The 24,621-nt window shown below is 31.5% G+C and overlaps 1 protein-coding gene across 9 annotated transcripts in view; it reads left to right on the top strand.

The window, feature by feature from the left end:
• The window catches only part of UTRN (utrophin), a 639,104-nt gene that overhangs the window by 303,684 nt on the left and 310,799 nt on the right, over positions 1 to 24,621 (top strand). For all 9 annotated transcript variants that reach the window (XM_031968408.1, XM_012549382.3, XM_023503255.2 and 6 more), the window contains 6 exons: positions 2,338 to 2,422; positions 6,250 to 6,464; positions 7,730 to 7,847; positions 9,556 to 9,761; positions 12,719 to 12,873; positions 20,639 to 20,828. In XM_031968408.1, the coding sequence (XP_031824268.1) occupies positions 2,338 to 2,422; positions 6,250 to 6,464; positions 7,730 to 7,847; positions 9,556 to 9,761; positions 12,719 to 12,873; positions 20,639 to 20,828 (969 nt within the window). The remainder of the gene's footprint in view (positions 1 to 2,337; positions 2,423 to 6,249; positions 6,465 to 7,729; positions 7,848 to 9,555; positions 9,762 to 12,718; positions 12,874 to 20,638; positions 20,829 to 24,621) is intronic.

Raw genomic sequence — 24,621 nt, 5'->3', positions numbered from 1 at the left:
TGTTTTGATTAATAGATTTAGATATTGCGAAGCAGATGAAATAAGCAATACTTATATGTTGCTCAAGACAACTCAAAATCTGTTTGAAAAGATCCTTTTGTACTAAGAAAAACATAACTGCATGCATAAACTACTTAGATATTATGTAAGAAACAAAAATCTTAAAATATAAAAGCCAATCCCTCTACAAAATGTTTAGCAAATTTCTTTTTAATATCTAATTAACAATTCCAGTAGCACCATCCCTCAAGGAAGTCTCTTCTTATTTTGTACAGTGCAATCATTATGAAGTTTTTCCTTATTCTGAATCAGTCTTTCCTTCTATAACTTCTAACCATTGACTCTAATTCTGCCCTCTTAATAGAAGCAAAAGAAAATCTAATTCATTTAAATTTAATCCTATTTAATACCATTATTACGTGGTCATCAAGAGGCAGCTAGTTGGTGCAATGTACGTGTTAATCTGTTAGTCAGTGCAACTTGTATTCAAATATGGTCTCAGACATTTAATAGCTGAGTTATGCTGAGCAAGTCACTTAAGTGTGTTTCATTTTTCTCATTTGTAAAATGGAGATCATGATAACACTTATCTCCAGAGTATTGGGAGGCTCAAATGAGGTAATATTTGTAAAAAGCTTAGCAAAGTGTCTGCCCCATAATAAGCATTTAATAAATGCTTGTTTCTTCCCTCTCTTCCCTTTCCCCTTGATTTTCCTTTCCATTTTTGTCTCTCCCCTTCTCTTCATTCCCTCTTTCCTTTCTCTTCTTTTTTCCTCTTGCCCTTCCATCTTCCAACTCTTTCGTTCCTTTCTTTTCCTTCCTCCCTGCCTCCCTCCCTCTCTTCCCTCTCCTCTCTCTCCCTTTCTTCCCTCCCTCCCTTTCTCTTTTCCCTTCCTCCTTCTCTTCCTTTCTTTCCTCCCTTTTCCCCTCCTTCTTTCCCTCCCTTCCTCTCTTCCATCTCTCTTCCCTTCCTCTCTTTCTTACTCCTTCCTTCTCTCCCCACTCCTCCCTCTCCCTTCCCCTCCCTCCTTCCCTCCCTCTCTTCCCTTCCTCTGCCACCTGTTAAAAATATTCTTTCATCCCAAGCTAAATATTGATTTCATTCACTTGGTTCTTATAAGCTCTAATTTCATATATTTGCCATCTTTCTTACCTTCCTGTAGATGAATTTGTGAAAACTACTTTGACTGTGCAGGTTGAAGTTTCTTCACCTTTAAAATGGGAGTCATTAAATCAATGAGTTTTAAGATACCCACCAGCTCTAATTTTATAATTTTCTGTTCCTGTTTATCAATATGTTTTCTAAAAGCTAGTTTCTAGAATTAAATTCAAAACCCTATGTGTAGTCTTTATGATGGGATTATTGTTCTCTTTATTATGGTCTTGATGATGTCCTCTTAGTGTCTCTATTAATATTTATTTTTTGCTTTTTCATAACATGTTTCTTACTCTTAATGTGGTTATCATTTTTTTTTCTTTTTCAGACACCATTTCTTTACTATAAATATTCTTTTTGCCTTTACTGCCAGTACCCAATTTTTAAAAATGGGGTGAGGGAAAAAGCCAAAATATGCAGCTATTTATACTCATGGTAGACTTTCCTCAGTAATAATGACACCAATTCTAATTTGTTTTGATTATATTACATATGTTATTTCATTTGAACTGTGGGATAGCAGTGCTAGTTACTACCTCCAAATTGAAGGAGTAGTTGAAAGAACCTAAAACAAATCACCCAGCATAAATTGTACAGCAAAATCTCAAGAAACACCCAACCTTTCCCATCTTTTATTTCTTTCCATCATAGTTAGAAGAAGGCAATATTTTATCACTCCTATTTCTGTATAATGATTTTTATTTTAGTTATGCACAGATTGACATTATTAGCTGTTGATAATATAGTTTAATGAAATGATGTACGTTTTTGAAATAGGATTTCTTTTTATTTTGAATTATTTTATTTTGTAAGATATTTTAAAAATATGTGATCATCTTTCCCTATTTAGCTAACTGAATGAATTAGAATAGTTTTGTAATGGAGAATGAGAAGGGATGAATGTACAGAATGTACAGAGTGAAGTATGAAGCAGTTGTTTCTGTGTTAATGGAGTGAAACCCCACTTCAACAAAGTCATAGATCCATTTGATTTTTAAATGTCTCCTGATGGTTTTAAGTTCTATTTATGTATTTTAAATATAATTTTAATGTACTAGTTAATATAATAGAAAAATGTTCAGTTTGAGTATAGTTTGGACTTAAAAATCTTCATTATGTGTGAAATTATGTGTGAATATTTTCTCTTTCCTTTCTTTTTCTCTGTGTGTATGAAATTATAGATGTACAACGAAGTACCTAGTACCCTGAGGGAAAGAGAATTGGATGTTTCAGGGCCCCATCCCGTGATGCAACCCAAGCTCTCTGGTGAGTAAGGAGAATCTTGATGTCTTCATTTTTCTTGATTCTGTATGAAACTTTTATCTTTCTAATAATTTCATTCTTTTGTGGTAGTTATTCTTAATCATGTTAAAAAATACATTCAGTTTGTTATTTTCTTTTGGAATTTAGCAAACAAATCTTTTTTAAAAAATCTCTTCTGTTGACTTAAGAATATTAAAATAGTTTACACTACCATTTTGATTATTGTAATGAATTTGTGATAATAGCTTCTCATGTTACAGATTGGCATTTTCATGTTACTATTTCAAACAACATATTGTCATAATTCATTATGAGTGATTCTTACTGGAAAATTATTCAGGTGATCCCTGAAATGAGAATGTTATTGTCTCTAAGCTTGTACTTTTGCCCTAGTGTATCCCTTCTCTTGAGCATCAGCCATTAAACCATTACTTTTATTCAGTTTTTTCCCTATGATGTTTTATCTAACATTGTATTTCACTCAACCAGTGAACAGGTTAGTTTTGGACATACATACATACATACACACATATGTACACACACACACACATACATATAAATATGAAATATTTTGTGGTAGTAGTGACCGACAATTATAAAACACATTAGCATTTGAAAAATACATAGATAACCTCATTTGAATCTTGTAAAGCATATGTAATACAAGTACTATACAGTTAAATCAACCGAGACCAACTAATTAGTTTTAGAGTTCAGATTTGAATGTGAATCTTTTTATTTATTTATTTATTTTTTTTTGCTGAGGCAATTGGGGTTAGTTGATTTGCCCTGGTCACACAGCTAGGCTGAATGTGAATCTTTCCATTTCCAAATCCAGCACTGTATTCTCTTAGCTAGACTACATCTCAGACTATTTTCTGTCTTATGTAAGCTGGCCTCTATCATTTGGTGATGATTACATAGCTGTCAATATTGAACTTAGGTAAAAAATCTTTTACTTTTCTATCTCAACACACTACCTCAGAGAGACCACATTGCTTTTATTTATTACGATTGTTTTGATGATTGTTGGAGATATGAAAGAATGCCCTCATAGAGGTTAGACTTTTTTGGGAGGAAGACATAATTTCTGCATGAATGACTTGAATTTGGACAGTTTTTCTTTCTTTCTTTCATGATTGGGGTTGTTACTTTCCCAGGGTCACACAGTTAGGAAGTGTTAAGTGTCTGAGGTCAGATTTGAACTCGCCTGATTTCAGGGCTTTAGTGCATTTCTTCAATTATTAGTATCACAAAAGGTGTTTTTGTTGTCAAAAGACCAGCTTATATTTAGAATTTGCATCTCTGATTTTATTATTTTGGAACCTGAATGGTGGAGTAGGAGGAATACTCATTCTGAAGTGAGAACAGATGGATTCAGTTTCCATTTCTGACACTTGGCTAGCTGGATGACCTTTTTGTCACTTAAGCATCCTAAGGCTTTCTTTTTTATTAGTAAAATTGGGATCTTGGATTAGATGTCTATTAGGGTCATTTTTAAATAGATCTATGATCCTGTGAGTAAGATGGACCTCTTATCTATAAGAGTGAGTCTTTGTGTTCTTGGTCACTGAAAAGTTAAACAGTTTGTCTATTTTCACTAGTGTCAGTGCCAACACTTGAATTCACTTTCATTCTGAATCTAAGTCTGGCCCCTTGATTCACTATGCAATATTAGATTTCTCATGTGCTTTTATCTTCCTAGTAATTTCAAATAATCAAAGGTAGAATCTGTTAATAGTGTTTAATGCAACACTTTTCATGGAATAGGTAAGGGATTATACTTTAATTAAGTGCATCCTATATGCTAGAAACTATGCTAATTGCTTCACAGATATTTCATTTGATCTCATTTGATTCTCATGGCAATTCTGGGAGGTGGTTCTCGTATAATACCTTTTTATAGTTAAGGCAGTTGAGGCAGACAGATGTTAGTTGACTTGTTCAGGGTCATGCAGGTATTAAGTACACTTGACTAGAAGTGAATTCAAGTCCTTCTAATATTCTGCTCAATGCTCTGTCCACTAGGCCATCAAATACTGTGGTTATTCAACCAGAGTCTAATTATTTTGCAATTCTTGCATGAATTTTTTTTTTTTTTTGGCTGAGGCAATTGGGGTTAAGCGACTTGCCCATAGTCACACAGCTAGGAAGTGTTAAGTGTCTGAGGTTAGATTTGAATTCAGTCCTGGTGCTCTATCTACTGCACTACCTAACTGCTCCTGAAAATAAAATAGTGTTTTATATATATGTACACACTGCATTATTAAATGTATCCTACTTTATTATTATTAAGTGCATCCTACTTTAAATAGTTCCTTAATATACAAAATTATACACTTTAGATGTGTAGATTAGGGTTGATTCCTTTTATTTTGGAAACATTCTTGATTCTATAGGAGTATTTTAAAAGGTTTTTGGAAATACACATGACTTAAACACATCTCTGAATAACCCATATCAGTCTGAACTTGGGACACATTAAGTGATTTACTCCAGAAATGAATCTCTCATATTTCAGGTGTTTATAGTAAATAGGCTGTGTAAGACCAAACATATATCTTTTCCCCTAGGTTCACAGATGGTAGGTAATTGAAAGAAATCTTTGTAAAAGCAAAATTTAATGATGTTTGCCTTTAATAGAATGAAACACAGAACTCTAATAACATTCTTGTGGTCTTTCACTCTCAATGATTTTAGCCAGTTATATTTTATACACCGTACCCTGACTTAAAATATTGATGCAAAGTACATTTTAAAAATTCCATTGGAAATCTAACTCTTATTTACATAGTGTTTTGACAGTAATAAAAAACTTTGTTAAAAATTTTCTGCTAGCTATGTGGCACTTCTATTATTAAAACAATTTTAAGAAGAAAAAACTTGAGGTTCCTAAACTTTATATATTTATACATAACTTTATTACTAACCATTATATGAGCTGGAATTGGAAGAATGTAAATTGATTAAAATTGAAATGAGTAGAACCAAGGCAAGTGAAACAATCAGAATAGCACTGTCAACACAACCAACTTTGAAAGTTGTAGAACTATGATCAGTATAGTGGGCCTTTGTGATTCCAGTATAACAATAACATATCATCATCTGAGAGAGAGCTAATAAGTTTATTTTTGTATAATCCAATGCTTGATTATGCCTTTTTTACAAGGAATTTTTTTTTTCTTCTTTTTAATGTCTTGGAAGGTGGGAGAGAGAAGAAAAGAGTTCTAATAAAAAAAATTATCAATTGAGAGCTGGAATAGTGCTTTTACAGATGTGGAATGATGTATTCTCTTTCAAATGATGTCATATTGTTGATTTTACTTAAAGAAATTTTTTTCATAAGGGAATGATTTTGGAGTAGGGTAATTTGTAAATGTTTATAATGATAAATATATCTGTAGAGCAAAAAAATATTTTGGAACTGAAACTCCAACTCAGATCTGATTTTCTCACCAGCACTAAGTCTAGTATATCATATTGTTCCTTAAGAATAGCTTAGATTTTTCTTAGAATTTAAGTATTTACAAAATACTTTCTTCCCCAAGTCCTACACAGTAAGTCGTAGAAGCATGCTTATTTTATAGATGAGCAAATATTATTTGTCTGAAGTTGTAACATTAGTAACCAGTGTTGGAACTTGAACTCAGGTTTCCTGAAGCCTTATCTCTTCTATTCTTTCTGTGTATTACAAAATCAATATGAATTAATATGTGACTGGTATATAAAATGGAGATTTGCTTATATTAAATTCTCAGCATTTCTTTTGAGAGATAAATATAAAAGTTAAATGCAAGAATTCCTTCTCATATATTTGTTTTTGCTTCTAGAACACCCTGCAGTCCAAAAGGTGGTGCTTGTCTCATCTACCTCAGAAATTCCTGTTCAGAAACAGCCATCTTTGGAACTTTCTGTACCAGCTGATCTGGATAAAACTACCACAGAACTAGCTGACTGGCTAGTATTGATTGACCAAATGCTCAAATCTAACATTGTTACTGTTGGGAATGCAGACGAGATCAAACAGACAATTGAACGTATGAAAGTAAGTATGTGGTGTGAAGTTGTAACCTAGAATCATAAAAGCAGCCAAGATTGTCCTAAAACAATCTTCCTTTCATTTTTGGTGTTAACTATGGGAATTTGGAGTTTTGAAAATTTTTGGAACCTGTAAGCAAAAACTTGACCATTTCAAACAATTGAATTTCATGAAATCCATCTTTACCCAATTAGGTCATAGATACATCCTGTTCATTAATCTGCTAATATATTTAAGGATAAAACCAGCATATATCTTATTTTCAAGGCACTAAGTATCTTGTAGATATAAACAAATGATTACCCTTGATTTTAAAATATAATGTTTAGTGTCTAATGAATTAGACAGTAATTGAGTATGGGATATTTTTCTATCTGTAGTACCCAAAAGAACCCAAGGATGTATGGAATGCTGTCATTCTATTTTTATCCTATTATTTCATAAAACTTTGTTTGAATTTTGAAGATTAAATTACTTTAATTTAAGTCTAATACTTTTGCAGTTGGCTGATATTTGAAAAATAGGAGTTTTTTCTTTGTACTGAATTTAGTAGTCTGTCTTGTAGTACATTTTATTTCTCTGGCACGGCCTCATTTCCCTTTACTATTGATAAAACTTTATACTTTACTCTAGTCCATTTTAAAAAACGTTCTTCTTTAAACACAAATTGTTCTCTGATTTCATCTTCTTTTAAGTATTAATTAGTTTTATATGATAGGAAATCAGGACACTTAATCAGTATTAAATGGAACAAAAGCTTCTGAAATAGTGGTTTATCATTGATGTAATTATTCTGCAGTTCAGAAGCTCATTTATATACTTATATTCTTTAATCATCTTTATAATGCTTGGTTAACCTTGTTTTTTTGTTATTTCTTTGGTAATATTGGGAGATTCATCTTAAACACACAACTGGATAAAGATAAGTAGATGTCATCTCTTTCTGGTAAAAAAATCATTAGATTCATTAATATTTTCATTAAACTAGCTTTTGTGTTTTATTATTATAAATAGGAATAGAGTTAGGGGCTGTTTTAGAATGTCTTGTTACCTGCAGATGTGGAATATTAGCCCCTCAATAAGTTATAGCTCTAGAGAATCCCCTGGATTACTGGGTGTCTAATTGATTTCCCTAGGATCATATAGCCAGGATGAGTCAGAGGCAATTTGAACTTATGTCTTGCTGACTTTTGAGGTCAACCTTCCCTCCATTATTCCCTAAAGCTTTTCTGTATTAAAAAAAATATATAATACATTTTTTTTTTCATTAGATTACAAAGGCTGACTTAGAGCAACGTCATCCCCAACTGGATTCTGTTTTCACTTTGGCTCAGAATTTGAAAAATAAAACTTCCAGTTCAGATATAAGAACTGCAATCACAGAAAAATGTAAGTTTCTCAATCTGTCATTATATTCCTTCTTTTCTAAATCATGTTCTACTAATACGTATGTGTATATTTAGCTACATTCCCAAATATGTTTGTATATTTCCATATAATATCTCTTGATTTTAAATTTAATTTTGTACTTAGAATTGTGACAGAAGAATATTCTTTTTATGAATACTCATTTCCCTCAGTATTAAATATCAGATCAGTCATGCTTTTGTGAACTATTTACGTTTTAATTTTGGGTTATGTACTTCCCCAAATCTCACTTGGTTGCTTTGCTGTGTTATGAAGGTGAACCAGTATCCTTGAAAGAGGACAACAAGATTGCAAGCTCTTGTTGTACTTTCTACATTTGGCAAAGGAATCTTCTTAAAAGAAAGGAAAAAAAAAACAAAAAAAACAAACGCAAATCCTGTCATCCACAGAAACATAAGAATCCTTATTTTTCATATTTATAAATTTAATGTTCAGAAGCTTTTTTATTTTTGCTTATGTTGCAAAGTCAATGTAAGAAGGTCTTAGCTGGAGGTACTTTGAAAAGGTTCTGTTGATAAAATACATGAGTGTTAATTCAAGATATAACCCATCTTTATTTGGAGAGATTCATCCTAGCTTGCACTATGATGAATTCTTCTATAGCAAGTCTTTTGTCTCCTCTGCATTGAATTATGTTGAGCTGGATTAGTGAGGATGCAATATTCATGTCATGTTATAATAAATCTTTGAATATTAAAGTGTACTAATTTAAAGAAGGCAGTGATTTTCACTTAATTAAAATTAACTTGGATTATTAGAGATCATAATTACTTTCACTTTGTGTTTATTTTATTCACATTTATTTTTAAGCAATGAAGAAAATACAGGCAGGGGTGCACCAAGGTGCTACTATAACTTAAGCATTACTATTGAGCCTCATTTCACTGATGGGATTGGAGTAAATTGTTTTAAAAGGTATATTAAAATTGTGGATTAAAGTAGCAATAAGTTAATTAGAAAAGTTAATTTAGCAAATAAATCCATGTGGTCTTAAAGAATCATTGTGTCTCTAGGAAATGAGCAGTTTTATCACTTATGTGGTAGGATTAAGCCTGTTTTCTTTTGTCTTCTATTCCCCTGGGGTATAGAATGTTGGGATTTTTGACTGCTCCTTAATATTGCCACATTGTTTATCCTCAATGGGTATGCCTTTCTGTTACCTGTCTATCCTGTTGTACTTTGTGTTTTGTCTGTTATGTGAATCCTCCTGAAACCTCCTCTTGAATGGTCTCATCTATTGTCATACTTCTTTCTAGAGCCAAGAATGATCTTTTCTGTTTTCTCAATGTGCATTTATCAAATTCATAGACTACGCCATTCCTTATTAACTATAAAATCAGTTGGGGTGTTTTTTTTTTTTTTTAAACAGAGATTAACTTTTATATTTCTTATTAGTTTAATTTAGTTTGGAGTTGATTATTGCATTTTTGGTGATTACCTTAATGTGGCTACCCTCCAAATTATGACTTGTACTTTAAACAATTAAGAGGTTATTCTTATAAGGACATTTCTTAAGATTTAGGTATAGTTAAATGGGTACTTCCACTTGGATTGAATTACAAATCTTTTTGATTTATCAGACATCAAGATTACAAACATGTATCAGTGTATTACAGATTCTCAATTCATATTAACTTTGAGGTCTAACTTCTTGCATTGCTTCCCATAGTAGAGAAGGTCAAAACTCAATGGGACAGTACTCAGCATGGTGTGGATGTACGACAGCAGCAGCTCCGAGACATGCTTGTTGATAGTGAACAGTGGAATGATCTGAGGGCAGAAACTGAAGAGCTAATTAGCCACCATGAAGTCAAAGTACCAAGTGTCCTAAAAGCCCCAAAGGAACCATTGATCAGACAGCTTTCTGAGAACAAAGTAGGATTAACCAGATTGCATTTCTTTTTTTTCAGTAAACTTTCATTTTATTGGTTTCCTATAAAATCTTTAAGTATTTAGATTTTGGATTTTTTTTTTAATTGTGTCTTGAATTTTCATTGTACATCAAATAGATAGACCTGCAATATGAAAATTTATTTTGTATTTATATATTTTTTTAAAAATCCTTCTTTTTAGGGCTTTTTTGGTAAGTTAACACTAACGATGTTTAAACTTGAAAAAAAAATCCCCAAGTCATTTTGTCATCATTTCATGTGATTTGTTATTGTGGAAAAGAATATTAGACTTGAAAACCATAGAGACCTGTGTTCTGTTCCTGACTCTCTCACATAATTCATTTATATATGCTTATGAAGTTAATCATTCTGATCATTTCTTCTCTTGTAAAAAAAAATTTAGCACAATGCTATCTTTTAAATTTATTATGTTTTGACATTTAATTCATTTCTGCTTTTTATGGCAAAAGAGACAGAGATAGATTTCTATCCACATCTTTTATATTTTCCCAACCTATAGCAAATAATAACTTCACCCCAAATATCCTGAATTATTTTATTTTTGTGACCCTTCTCTTTCCCCATTTTCTCTTAAAAATCTCCAAAACAGTATAGTTTGTAGATACTTAAATTGTGAAATATGCTTAAATATGAAGACATTGAATAATAAGTATAATTAATGCAATTTAGGTAATGAATTCTGATCATCAGTTGGGTTGTTTTGTTTACAATGCCTTGTTTTGACATGAGCATTGCAATTGAGAAGAGTGAAATCTATGATTTATTTTGCTTCTACCTGGCTTTTAGTGGGTGCTTACTTAGTGTTTATTGTTTGATTGATTTAAAGACATGGGAAAAAATTCTATTTATAGTCAATTTCTTATACTTTGTCATTAGTGTTTTACCAAATCTCAGAGCTTGTTTGATGACCACTTGTGGTTTTAAATAGTATATTCTTCCAGTAATTTATTTTGGGAGAATAATTTTTTTCTTTTTTAGATTTTGAAACAGCAAACCTGGGGAAAATTAAAAAAAATAAGTCCTACTTTCCCCGAATAAGTTATTGACCACTGTAAACTAATGTCTTTTAAAATATCTATTTTTCTTGTACCTATAACTTTGGTATAAAAGGGAGTAGTAGATGTATAAATTATTCAAACAAGCAAAATAGCTTCAATAGCCCTTGCTCTGGTTCCATGTGATTGTTAAGGTATGGAGAAATAGTATCTTTTAAAGATTTTCTATCATATGACTGGTGAGTTTAAATATAATCTCAGAGTTGTTTTAATTTGCATTTTTCTAATTAGTAGTGATGTAGAATATTTATTTTTTCATATGACTATGGATGGCTTTCATGTCTTTACTTGACATTTGTCTATTCATAGCCTTTGATCATTTAGCAGTTGGGGAATGACTTGTATTCTTATCAGTTTGACACAGTTCTTTGTATATTTTAGAAATGAAACCTTTATCAGAAACACTGGGTGTAAAAAATTTTTGACCAGCTCTTTCTGTTGGTTTTGTTTGTACAAAACCTTTTCCTTCCCCCAAGGCAATTGGGGTTAAATGACTTGCCCAGAATCACAGAGCTAGGAAATGTGAAATGTTTGAGGTTAAATTTGAACTCAGGTCCCCCTTACTTCAGGGCTGGTGCTCTATCTAGTGTACCACCTAGCTTCCCCATACAAAACCTTTTTAATTTAATGTAATCAGAGTTGTCCATTTTGCATTTCATAATGTTCTTTAGTTCTACTTTGCGATAAATGCTTTCCTTCTTCAAAGATCTGATAGGTAAACTATCCCTTGCTCTCCTTATTTGCTCATGATAGTACTCTTTATGCCTAAATCATCTACCTATTGTGACCTTATTTTGGTATGGGGTGTGAGATGTAGGTCTGTGCTGAGTTTCTGAAATTTTCCAGTTTTTTGATAAATTTTTGTGAAATAATGAATAGAGTTTTAGGTCTGATACTACTGGGCTACTGTCCTTTATATATATATATATATATATATATATATATATATATATATATATATATTTTTTTTTTTTTTCATTAATTCCCTTCATATTTTTGTTTTTTTGTTCTTCCAAATGAATTTGTTACTGTTTTTTTCTAGCTGTATAAAATAACTTTTTGGCAGTTTGATTGATTTGGTACTAAGCAAGTATACCAATTTAGGTTGAATTGTCATTTTTATTATATTAGCTCATCCTACCCATGAGCAATTGATATTTTTGTAATTGTTTACATCAACTTTATTTGTATAAACAGTATTTTTGTAATTGTATTCATATAGTTCCTAGGTTTTTCTTGGCAGGTAGACCCCCCCAAGTATTTTATTTTGTCTACAGTTACTTTAAATGGAATTTCTCTTTCTATCTCTGGCTTTGTTAGTAATATATAGAAATACTGATGATTATCTGTTGCAACTGCTAAAACTGTTAATTGTTTCACGTAGATTTTTGGATGATTCTCTAATTATTCTTAATATTTTCATATTTTTTCTGGAAGAAACAAGATTTCTATCTTTGTTCCTCTTGTTATTAGTGAACCTTTTTATTGTATTTTATGTGCTGTCTATTATGGTATCTATGTACAGTTATGTATGCATTTACCTCAGAATATATTTTTCTTATTTTAGTTGCTTCTACTCTTTCCCTTTTTGTTAAACAAACACAATTTAATATTAGCAGATATTTTGAATCCATCAAAAAATATATGCTTATGAAAAGTAGATTAATAGATAACTAGGGTATTTTTGTTTTTCTAGTATTGATAGTATTATACAGCCTATGTTAATTACTGATAGAACTCACTATGCATTCAGGGTATGGGAAAATTTGTGTACAATATTTGAATAGTCTTTTATTTTCTTGTGATGTACCTTTCATCTTTGATTCCATTAATATTAATTTTTTTTTCTGAAATTGCATTCTAGATGCTAATTCAAGAGCTAAATAAAGGTGAAGTTACAATGACAGCCTTCAATAATCTATTGAAGAAGTTGCTTCGGGACTATAATAGGGATGACACAAGGAAAGTGAAAGAAACCTATGACCACTTGAATGAATCTTGGATCAACCTAAATCAAAGGTAATTTAAAGACTTTCTTTGTTAATAGTGTATAGTTTCTTGGGTAATAATGTACAATCTGGCATAATTTCTTAGAGTTTCTTAAATAAATGATTTAAAGACTGAAGGTATGACTATCAGATATATGCTATCTTTTTTTGTTGTTCAGTCATTCACTTTTGTCTGATTCTCTATGACTCAGTTTACTGATTTTGTCGTTGTTGTGGAGTTGTGTGTGTGTGTTTTTTTTTTTTTTTTGGCAAAGATATTGGAGTGGTAATTTCACTTCTTCAGTGAGTAAGGCAAATAAAAGATTGAGTGCCTTGCCAGAGTCAGTGTGTGAGGCTGGATTTGAATTCAGCTCTTCCTGACTCCAAGCACATTACTTTATTCCTGGATCCAACTAGACTGCTGCCATGAAATTGTTTATCTATCTGTGGCTTATACATTCAATAAACCTTTGCCATTAATAAGGAAATATTTGATACATGCTATACTCCAAACATTGTATTAGAATTACTGGTGATAGAAACACAGAAATAAGGAAGCTGTTCTCCTGAAACACTCATTCTGTCATGTGTTTATCATTTATATATTATTTTTCTAGCTACTGTAAAGATTAAAAAAGAAGCTATTGTATCTTCCCTTAATGAATTTATATATTTTTTTCCTTTTCATTGCAAAGTAAATTAATAGTATTAGTTTTATTTCATATTTTTTTACAGTGTTTTTTGCCTTAACTACAGCAAACTAAGCATCTGCCATGGAAGTTCTCCTTAAAATAGTTGTTGCAGTTTGTTATCCATTCCATTTTTTCATATTTGTCTATGTATTCTTTGCTCAAAGCATCATTCCACTGCCTCGATGCTGTTAAATTTTTACATACAGGTAAATGTGTATAGTTGATCTTCATTGGGAAAGTTTCTTTAGTAGCAGTTCCTTTTGTAAATGAAGTCAGACATGTATACTACTCTCTGCCCTCCAAAAATTAATAATTACCTTTTGCCATAGAAAACCGGCTGGAACGAGGGTTCAAATTACTATTTTGCTATTTACTGCATGTTTGTGGCATGTCAATTTTTAATTAGCCTGAATTTCCTTCTGTGCAAAGAAAACACTATAATGCAGTTTTCAAATAAAGCTAAGTCATTCTTGTCTTTCAGTTCTGGTAATTCAATTTTGAGTCTGTCTTATCAGTGTGAGAAAGGTTTTTCTTCAACCTCAGTGAATACCTAGGATTGTGAAGAACCACAAATGATCTTTAGCTTTTTACTTAGATTCATCTTTACTCAACAGTATTTACTTGTTTCCTGGTTCTGGGAATGACTCAAATTGTTTCTAAATTAAACGTGATGTGATTTACTTCAAAGTAATTTTATTTCAGAATTAATATTCTGTATTTGACTAAGGTAGATAATATTGGACTTTTTTGTAGTTCATAGTTCATAAAACATAACTAGCAATTTAGAAATGATAGATATAGTATATAAGTTCCTTTTTTGAAAAACTTTTTAAAAACAATATCTAAAACAATTTTCTGTAGAGTTCTTTCTTGTTGTTTTCTTGATCCCTTGGACCATACTATCTATCGAGTTTCCTTGGCAAAGATATTGGAATGGTTTGCCAATTCCTTCTCAATTGGATTAATGCAGACGGAGGTTAAGTGACTTGCCCAGTGTCACACAACTAGTAAGTGTCAAGAAGCCGGATTTGAAATCAGGTCTTATTGACACTATTGACACAGCACTCAATCCACTGAGCCATCTAGCTGCTTCCTAGACAGAGTTAAAAGGTAAATTAAAAGATATGCATCTGTTTGACAATCTAGGGCAAATGTTGTGTTTTATAGGAGATTTTTAGAAGAAAATGTATTTGATATTAAGTTCTCTGTGGCTTATTGGAGAAAAGTTATATTGACAGTGAGTTTAGATATATGTGCTGCAAGCCATGATTGAGAGGAAAATAAAATAAGAATTCCCTCCTTTGCAAAAAAAAAGATGGATCTTAAATGTAGCTTTCCTGCATAATGGTACCATTTGAGGTATAATCTAAAAAAGTAAAGACATTTTGCAAAGAAGTAAAGACATTTTGCAAAGAACAAAACTTGGTAGAAAAATCGATCACTTAGGAATGCACGGCCTGCTTTATTTAGGACCTCTTAATTCTTTTTTCCTTTGCTTTGTTCAATATTTTAAACTGCCTACAGCAATAGTTGGGTTAGATGGAGTAGGTAATTAAAAATGGATTATACGCAAAGGTAATCTTTCATCTTTTATAGCAGGAGAAACACAACACTCACATTTTCATTCAGTTACTGACAATACTAAAGACAACTACGTTCTCATCAACAGTCTTTTGAAAACTTGAACTTACTTTTATATAGATATATGGTGGTTTATTAGGACATTATGCTTTCTGGAGACAGATGTAAAAGCTCTAGTCACCTCAATTGAAGTCTTTCAAATGGATATGAACTACCTCCCTCCATTCCAGCCTTTCCTTTCCATTTCCAACTTTTCATTCCCTCCTTTTTTCCCCTCTTCCTTCCTCTTCTCTTTTACTTCTCTAATTACTTACCTCCCTTCCTTTCTAAGTTTGAAAAAAAATGTACATAAAGTACTATAAAATCCTTAGCTATTCCAATTGCTTGAGTAATCATGTCTGATTATATGAGATTTCTAGATAGATAAGTATATATCCATTTAATCACTAAAACATAAAAAACTAAAACTCTTTGACACTGAGTTTTTTCTGAAATGCATTCTATCCTTCTGTCTTCTTCAATAATATATTTACTTGATAATTTGAATGATCCGCAATTTTATTTGTGAAAAGTCTTTGCTGCTAAGTTTCCCCTTGGGCCTTTTTTCTTTGGGGGTACAAATGTTTTCCATATTTTATCATACATTTTTATATCTCAGAGATAGAAAGAACTTTTAGTAATAAGGGTAGTCAGAATATTCAGATAAATACATCCAAATAATTATAGAAGCAAAATTTGTGTAATCAACCCCACACCTCCATCCCCTTGCCCTCCAATTAGATAAATAGGTATGGTTTCTATATAATTAACAAACTTCCAGTTAGGTGACATATGATATGGAAACAGAAGCCATAAGCAATGTACAGTTGTCTCTAATACATGAAAGTGATTAAGAATTCTAAATTAAACCTTAATTAGATTACTTATATATCTATCATATATTTTAAACCCTTGATTTAATTCCACGTGTCACATTTCACAGAAGTTTTCATTTTAGCAACTTTGAATATTTTGCAGCTTTTTTATTTTGGTCACTACAGAATGATGTGGAAGGATTAAACATGAAGTAAAGTTGGTCTAAATATTTAATCCTCAAATAGAGCTTTCTTTACAAAGTACAATTTTAGGCCAAATCAAACAATGAAAAACTTCCCAACACCATTTATGAAGTGATATGAAGTATAGATTATTATTTTCTGCTGTGTTATGGTGAAAATATTGATAGATTAATTAAATGTTGAATATTCAAATATTTATTCTTTAATTTTTATAACGAGTGGGACAAGATGGGAGGAAAAGATCTTCTGGTGTAGATATATGCCAAGTTAATCCTGATGTAATTCTTGAAATCATATGAAATGGTGTCAGATCAGAGTTTCAGGACCATACACATACATCTTTACGATATCCAGTTCTAATGATTCATCTAGGCTGGAGAGTGACTGAATTCTCAAAGACTCTGTTAGCTAAGATTTGTCTCTTACAGTAGTGAAAATTTTGAGTATACCTTTAACTGCAGACAATTTTCCAAGAACCAGATTTTCTGAATGAGGAGGGGTCACTGTGTAATGAAACTAATTACTAAGTCACAGATGTTTGTAATCTGTATTGGCACATATATCCACACTCATCATTAAAGATCTTTTGAATTATTAAAGTAATTGACTATCTAGTCAATGGAAATACATATATCATGCAAAGGAATAGAGATAGAGGAATTCCACACCATGGGGTTTAGGGGTGTGGCACTTCTGCTATTTGGAATATGTTTAAAAATTTTTGGCCTTCTGTAAAGGGCTGAAACTTTCGAGTAAGTGCACTGGATTCAGACAACTGAACACTTAAGGCTAATTACCCATTGGACAATACTCTATTAGCTTATTCTTTGAAAATGGCCCTTCCCACTATTCTGTGCTGGCTCGGATCTTTTGGTGTATACAGAGAATTTTAGGAGGGATTAGGGGGTGGAGTAAGACTAGCCAGAGTCACTTTGGCAGTAGGTGAGGAGAAGGAAAGTTGTGGAGATCCTGTGTCCATCCTTGACTTCTACCCCTAAAGACCAAGAATAAAGACTAAGAGTGATTCTAAGGCATCCAGGGAGCTAACTCAATCCTCACAGCCTTCTCCTTTATATCAGACAAGTCTGAATTATTATGGTATGAAGAGATAAAATATGTTGATATTATATAATACTATACATATTTTTTAATTTCTGAGTTTCTAAACTTTTTTTCTATGTCATCTGTTGTCTTTTGAATGTTGTATGTGGCTTCTACAAAACTTCCCCCAAATTCACATTTAATTTCTTAGGCTTATCTGCAATATATCAAAACTGTAATGAGGAAAATTGCAATGTAAAAGGCATAACTATATTGGAAATTCCTTATTGAATATACATTTGGCTTACAAATCAAACATTTATTGATAATAAATCATAATTTCATGACCTTTACATTATTATGAGACCCCCTATTGGATCAGAATCCTCACTTTTAAGAAGTTGTGCTCTAAGTAACACAGCCCCCTATCTTCCACAAGGAAAGTAAGGGAAAAACAAAAACCCCCAAAACTTTACATGTGTTTGGATCCATTTTATCATAGTTACAGATCTCCAAGGTCCTTCAGGGGTGATTTAGCCCCACCCCCCTCATTTGCACAGGTGAGAAAACTTGAGCTAAAAATGGGGCTGTGAATTGGTATTTAGACCTAGCTTCTAGGACCCTGTTTTTTTTGCCAGTGTATTATGGTCCAGAGTCAGTGTTTTACTTATGTTTTCTGTTTTATTCATATTTCCTTTTGTTTGAGGGCCTTTTTTCAGACCAGTTCTCACATGGGTTATATGCAAGAACACATTTAATTAAACCATATTCATGATATTTTATGATTTGTTTCAATATAAACCCTGAAATCTGATTTTTCATTGTTTATTTTTTACAATGATTACATAAAAATGGCACATTTTTAGTTAGTTAGAAGCTGGGCTGAAAATATTTTATTAAGAGGCATGTCTGCTGAGATTTGTAGTTTGTATATGCCAGTTTTTTATTTTCTTTGGATGAACACTTGATAGAATTTTGTATCTTCCTTCTGCCGTTAGATAATTTTCTAGATCCTATATATAGTCCACTGATTTCAATGCCATATTTTCCTTTTCTCTTATTATCTTTGTCTACATAGTTTCATAATGGTATTATGGAATTCTATACTTCGTTGGTAATGTACTATATCTATATATTTATATCCATATACATGTATATCTATCTATACACACACACACACTCTCACACACACACATATATACACACATAATATCCTATGCCCAGGTTTATTTTGTTATAACCTTTTAACATTTGTGTTTTATAATCTTTGTGTTCTAGTCTTCATATGATTATCCAGGATATTGGGCATATAAGTTCATAAATAAATATGAGATACAAGAAAAGAAAGGAATGGCTATTCAAATACAAGAACATTCCCTCTGTTCAGGAGCCTCAATAAGATTTACATATGGAGATTAGGTACCCTCTCTTCCCTTAATCCCAAATAGTTAAGTAGCAGTGTAAAAGTTAAAAGTACTGATGAGAATATAAGTAATTTCAATAGTATATGATCCAAACAAAGACAGTGGATAAGTGCTAGAATCTCATGGAGAGAGAAAGATGTGATTTTTATTGTTAGAATATTCTATGAGAAATTAATCAAAGAGGTTAGTTTTAACTAATAAATCAGTATTTAAAAAAATCTTATTGATACTATTGTTTTTAATATTCTAGTCATTGCTAGAAATGTTCTTCATTACTCACCACTGATGTGGTGAATCTTCTCTTACAACATACAAGTAATAGTTATGTAAAAGTAACTAGTAGGTGATCTGTGTTTGAGAGGGGATACAACATTGCAAATTGATGGTCCTCTCAGTTCTCCAAGAAAAAGAGGGAAGTTCATTTCTTTTTCTCTCATTTCAGCCTTTGTCATAATAAATATAGGGTACAAGTTTTAAAATTGTTACTTCCATTTCCATATTTTTTGGTATACTTAACTTTGTTACATCATTTCATACAATTGGCATTTTTCTCTAAATTCATCATATTTCTCATTTCTTATGATGTAATTATATTGTTACATTCACATATTACAATTTATTTAGCCATTCTCCAATCAGTGGATATCCCTTTTGTTTTCATTTGTTTGCTTTCACCCAGTAGGATTTATGTAGTTAAATGTGGTGGTGGTGGTTGTGTGTGTGTGTGTGTACAAAAAACAGGGAGACGATTGAATTTAAGATTGTTCTGGGAATAGTCAACAGTTTGGTAGAACTAAAGATTTTTACATCAGACAATACTGGGACATAGAGGTTGGATTCGGCTTTGATTTTACAGGCCTAAGGGTTCTAGACATTTTCATTTAGAAATTAGGAAGGTATTGGCCATTTTAGAATAGAGTATGCGGCAGGATAAAATTTGAATTTTGGGAAGATTTAATTTCATGTTGTATGGCAGAGATTCATTGGAGATAAGCTTCCTTCAGGGAATTCAGTTTATAAGCTATGATAGACTGATGTAAAGAAATAAAGGCATGATCTGAGTTAATTTTTTTGTATTGTAATGTAACATATATGACATATCTTTAAACTCGAGTGAACAAGCATTTATAAAATGCCAGCTATGTACTAGATCTTGTACTTAATGGCTGCTGAAGAAATAAAAATTCATAAGTAGTATCTTCACAGGTAGATGTTTCTTGAAATATCTAACTTGTAATTTTCTATCTAAAATGATTAATTCGAGCATATCTTTAATGAATTATTTGCAAAAATAAATAAATTAAATTAAAAATACTATTTAAACAAATTTACTAGATGAATTTTATATTTTTGAAATTTAGGAAAACATACAGTTGACATGTTCAATCGTTTTATTTAGCTTGGATACTGAGAGAGAAAATAATGATTATCAAATGACTAAATTAAATGTCCACTTTCCAGTTTTCCCTTTTGGAATATTCACAAACAGAAATGTTTAAAGTGATTTTTAAAATTAATATTCATATGTGCAAATAGGAAATTCTTATTGGTCTTGTTTGAAGGGAAGTGGGGGTGAAAGGAAAGTATTTATATAATGACTACTAAATGCCCGACAGTGTACTGAGTAGTGTACAGTATCATCTCACTTGATCTTCAAAACATCTCTATTTTATAATTTAGGAATATTAAGTGACTTCCCTGTGGTCACATTTTTATTATTAATTTATTAATAATTAAAATATAAAGAGTCTAAAGTGGTATTTGAACTCTAGTCTTCACCACTCCAGACCCATCATGTTCTATCCACTATCCCATCTACTGCCCCTGTCAGAAGAAGTACACAGAATATACAAAGGAGCAGGTTCCTCAGCTGTTTTTCTTAATTAATAGAAATGTATGTTCTTGTTTTGTTGATCTGCTAACTTTTTTTCATCACCTGGATAACTCAGGATGTTATTGAGACAGATACTTAAGATTCTCTTGGCTGTTGTTGCTTCCAGTGCTCATGACCGACAGAACGCCTTGGAAGCTGAGCTGAGAACTGTGCAGGCTTCCCTCAAGGATCTGGAGAGCTTCCTCAAGTGGATGCCAGAGGCAGAAACCACAGCAAATGTGCTTGCGGATGCCGCTCAGCGGGAGAATGCTTTTCAGGACACTGGGTTGGTTGAGGAACTCAAAAAGCAGATTCAGGTAAGTGGTGGTGAAATCAACACATTCATTCATAACTACCCCTTATGTTGTAATAGGTCTACACAGAATTGTCCTTGTTCAGTAGTGGAAAGACTGATAGAAAAAGTGGTGACTTATTCTGTTATGATCCTGGGGATGCTTAAAACAGAGACCCGGTTTTGTCAATGTGGTAATCATTCAGAGGTACATATTTCTCTAATTTCTTGACTGTTATATGTGAATCATTTGTGGTTGTTTTCATTTGATCCAAAGTTTTTTTTCTTTTACTCTTTAGTTTATTTAGACTTCAAAATGCTATTAGGGAACATCACATCCTGAAGTTCTTTACCTGTGATCTTGCCTGTTTTTTTTTTTTTTTTTTTTCCTTTTTAATATTTTAATTTATAATTGTTTTCTTCATATTTCCTTTCTCTGTATTTTAGACCTTTACAAACATTATTCTAAAAAGGCTATCCAAAGGGCATAACAGGGGGAGGCTTGAGATAAGGAAAAGTTAAAAACTCTTGATCTAGTCCAGCTCTTTATTTTTACCAGTAAGGTCCTGCGACACAAGCAGCTTGACAAGGTCAAAGCTGGAATCATGAACCTGAAGACCTCTGCCTTCAGTTCCCCTCTTTGTCTAATTCTTCTTATCTTTTAGTCATCCAATCCAAGTGTTTTCCATCTAAACTCATAGAAGTTCAGAGTTAGAAAGGACTTTTTTCTTGTTGTTGAGTCATTTATCATTTAATTTTATCTGACTCCTCATGAACCCTTTAGGTTTTATTGGCAAAGATACTGGAGTTGGAGTGCCATTTCTTTCTATAGTTCATTTTATAAATGTGGAAAGTGAGGGAAACAGGGTTAACTGACTTGCCCAGAATCTTATGGCAAGTGTTTGAGGCCAGATTTGAACTTGGAAAGATTAGTCTTCCTGACTTTTGGCCTGCACGTCATACTACCTCACAGAGCTGCCCAGAAAAGATATCAGAGGCCCCCATTTCCATTTTCTGATTTCGAATAGAGAACAAATGAAGGGCTACAGTACAGAAGTATAATGTCTTTTCCAAGTTTACACTGTGAGTTATGAACTAGAGATTGTCAAATACACCTGCTACATTCTCTATATAGTATCTAATACTGTATTTGGAAATTTCTTAAATACTTAACTTTGGTTAATGTTCACTTGATTATCATATTGATGCATATAAATAGAAGTGGCTGATTTTTTTTTTCTTCCCACATTAAATGATGCTACATAGCAAAATATTTTGAGATAGAGACATTTTGTGAACATTTTTAAAAAAAATATGCTTAATATGATCTCCTATATTAAACATGTTTATTGCAAAATCATTGTACATGGCATTTCTTCTAGTTTCCTGTTACTTACTAATTCATATAAGTCCCTTTCAAAATTTAGAATACTTCAGGAATTATTCTTATCCAAATTTAGAGGCCTCAGGTTACCTCTGTATTTTTTCTTTGTCTGTGAAATCCGTTTATACATTATTACCTTTGATTTATTACACTTTTTTATGTTTTTGGTGTCTTAATTAGTGTTAGTGAAATTTAATCGTTATTTTCCCTCCCTAAAAATAAATTCCTATGGGTAGGGATCTAGACTCTTTCATTTCCTTTTTAAAAATAAAAGTTCTATTCCTTTGTCCATACTGTGGTCTGAACAAAAGTATTAAATAAATATTGTCCTATTATACTCAACTCACTATTACATGACTTCTTATGATATGGAATTTCACTGTAATTTGTATCTAGTCATATTTCTTGATATTTAAAATTTTTTTCACTCTCCCTTCCATTAGGACTCTTCCCTACCTCATCTCCATCAATAAGCATTAATTAATCACTAGGCACTTTCTTAATACATAGACCAAAAAAAAAAAAAAAAAGAAAGAAATTGCTGCCTTCAAGAAACTTATATTGTATCAGAAAGACAAAGAATACATAAAAAGTTATTTTCTAACTATGTAGAGTCCCATAGTAGTCCTCCCCTGTACTTTTATTGATAGAGTTAAATAATGCAAACTAATAGAGTGGTTATATGTCAGAGTATATGTCTCAGTTGTCGCCTATCATCTCTATCAAAAGAAAGCAGTATTAATCATCATTAATCTTTTGATGTGAAAATTGATTGCCTTATTGCTGTGAACACTGACTTTTTTTTAGAATTATTTACTTTTATCTTATTTTGTTATATTTTAAAAATTATGCTTTCATTGTTCAGCATTAGTTCATTGAATTCAATTTAAAAAAAATCATTATCTCTTTTTCTATGATTTAATATTTCATTACATTTCTGTCTCACATTTTTATTCAGCTATTCCCAAATAAAAGGAAATCCCTTTTGTTTCTTATCATTTGATACTCCCAAAATTACTAATAGGAATTATAGCATTTTTAGGACTTTCTCTTTTGTCTTTGGCATTCTTGGGATTTGTATATTACTATTTAAAGCTTAGGAACATTTATCTTTCCCAGTTAGTTTCCTATTACTTTGTGAGTACTTGGATCATATTTGAGCTCTATCAAAAGTGTTATTGGTGTGCCTCTTTTCCACAGTCCCTTTAGCATTCAGTATTTCATCTTTGATCATTTTTTACTGTTTTTTTTTTTAACTATACGAGATGAAACTTCAAAATTGTCTAATATTACAACTTCTCTTATTCTTAGTGATAGAGCATTTTTGAAATGCTTGTTGATAGTTTGGTGTGTATTTCTTCTTTTTAAAACTATTTATATCCTTTGATTACTTCTCTTTTGCGAAAAGCTATCTTAGGAAATCTTCAAAGGACTCTTAATTATTTTTATTCATTAGATAGGATCTCCTAATATCAGAGGATGTTACAAGTTATGTTGTTGACTCCTTATCATGATGTAAAGAGAATCCAATTTACTTGACTCTTGACTTGAAGTAGTTGTCTAGGTTGCTTTTATATTTAACTACTTTTTTCCTCATTTCTTTTTTTTTAAACAGTGTAATATGTTTTTAAACAAAAAGTTATATAGTTGTTTATGGAAGTCCAATATAGATAGCCCAGGAAATTTATGTCTTTATCCTCTTCTCCCTCTCCTCCTCCCCCTGGTAATATCAATAGTTTAACATTAGACATAATGGATGATTTTTGCATGTATGTGTTATGAAAACGAATTGTGGTTTGGCTGTTTTGTACCGTCTAAAAGTATCTTTTATACAACTTATCGTTTTAATGTTTAGATGCACAATCTTTATTTTGTTATGATCTGTGGTTGGGCAGAATATCGTTATTTTTATTATACTGAGGGACATCCTGGTGTTTATGAAACACCATATCTTAGAGATGAAAGTCTCTAAGATTTATAGCAGTATAGCTTGTTTAATCATTGATTAATACTTAATAATCTTGTTCATGTCTAATGAGAAATTTCTAAGAGCATATTTGAAGCAATAATAATTTATGGATAAAAAAAGTCTTTAATGTAAATGACTGGTAATGTTTTATACCTAGAGAGTTTAACCATTCCTTCTTAGTTATTATGTTAGGGAACATTTTCTTACAATGACACATAATCAATCAAAATATTTAAAGAACATTCCTAATCATGTAGGGAGAAATGAGAGAAAAGTGCTAAGTGTCATTTTTTCTAGGATTGAAAGAAGAATTAGCATGGTAATTCTAGGATTTTTTCCCCCAAAAGTGAACTGGAATATAGGTTTTAGACTAATATTTTAAAGTAAAATAAAACAGTTATCATTAAGTTTTAATTTATATAAGTACTTTATATTTGTGTTAATAACCTACAAAAGCCTACTTAT

Source organism: Sarcophilus harrisii, chromosome 4, assembly GCF_902635505.1.
Source record: "Sarcophilus harrisii chromosome 4, mSarHar1.11, whole genome shotgun sequence".
Classification (NCBI taxonomy): domain Eukaryota; kingdom Metazoa; phylum Chordata; class Mammalia; order Dasyuromorphia; family Dasyuridae; genus Sarcophilus; species Sarcophilus harrisii.
This window is presented reverse-complemented; position numbering and strand designations above follow the sequence as displayed.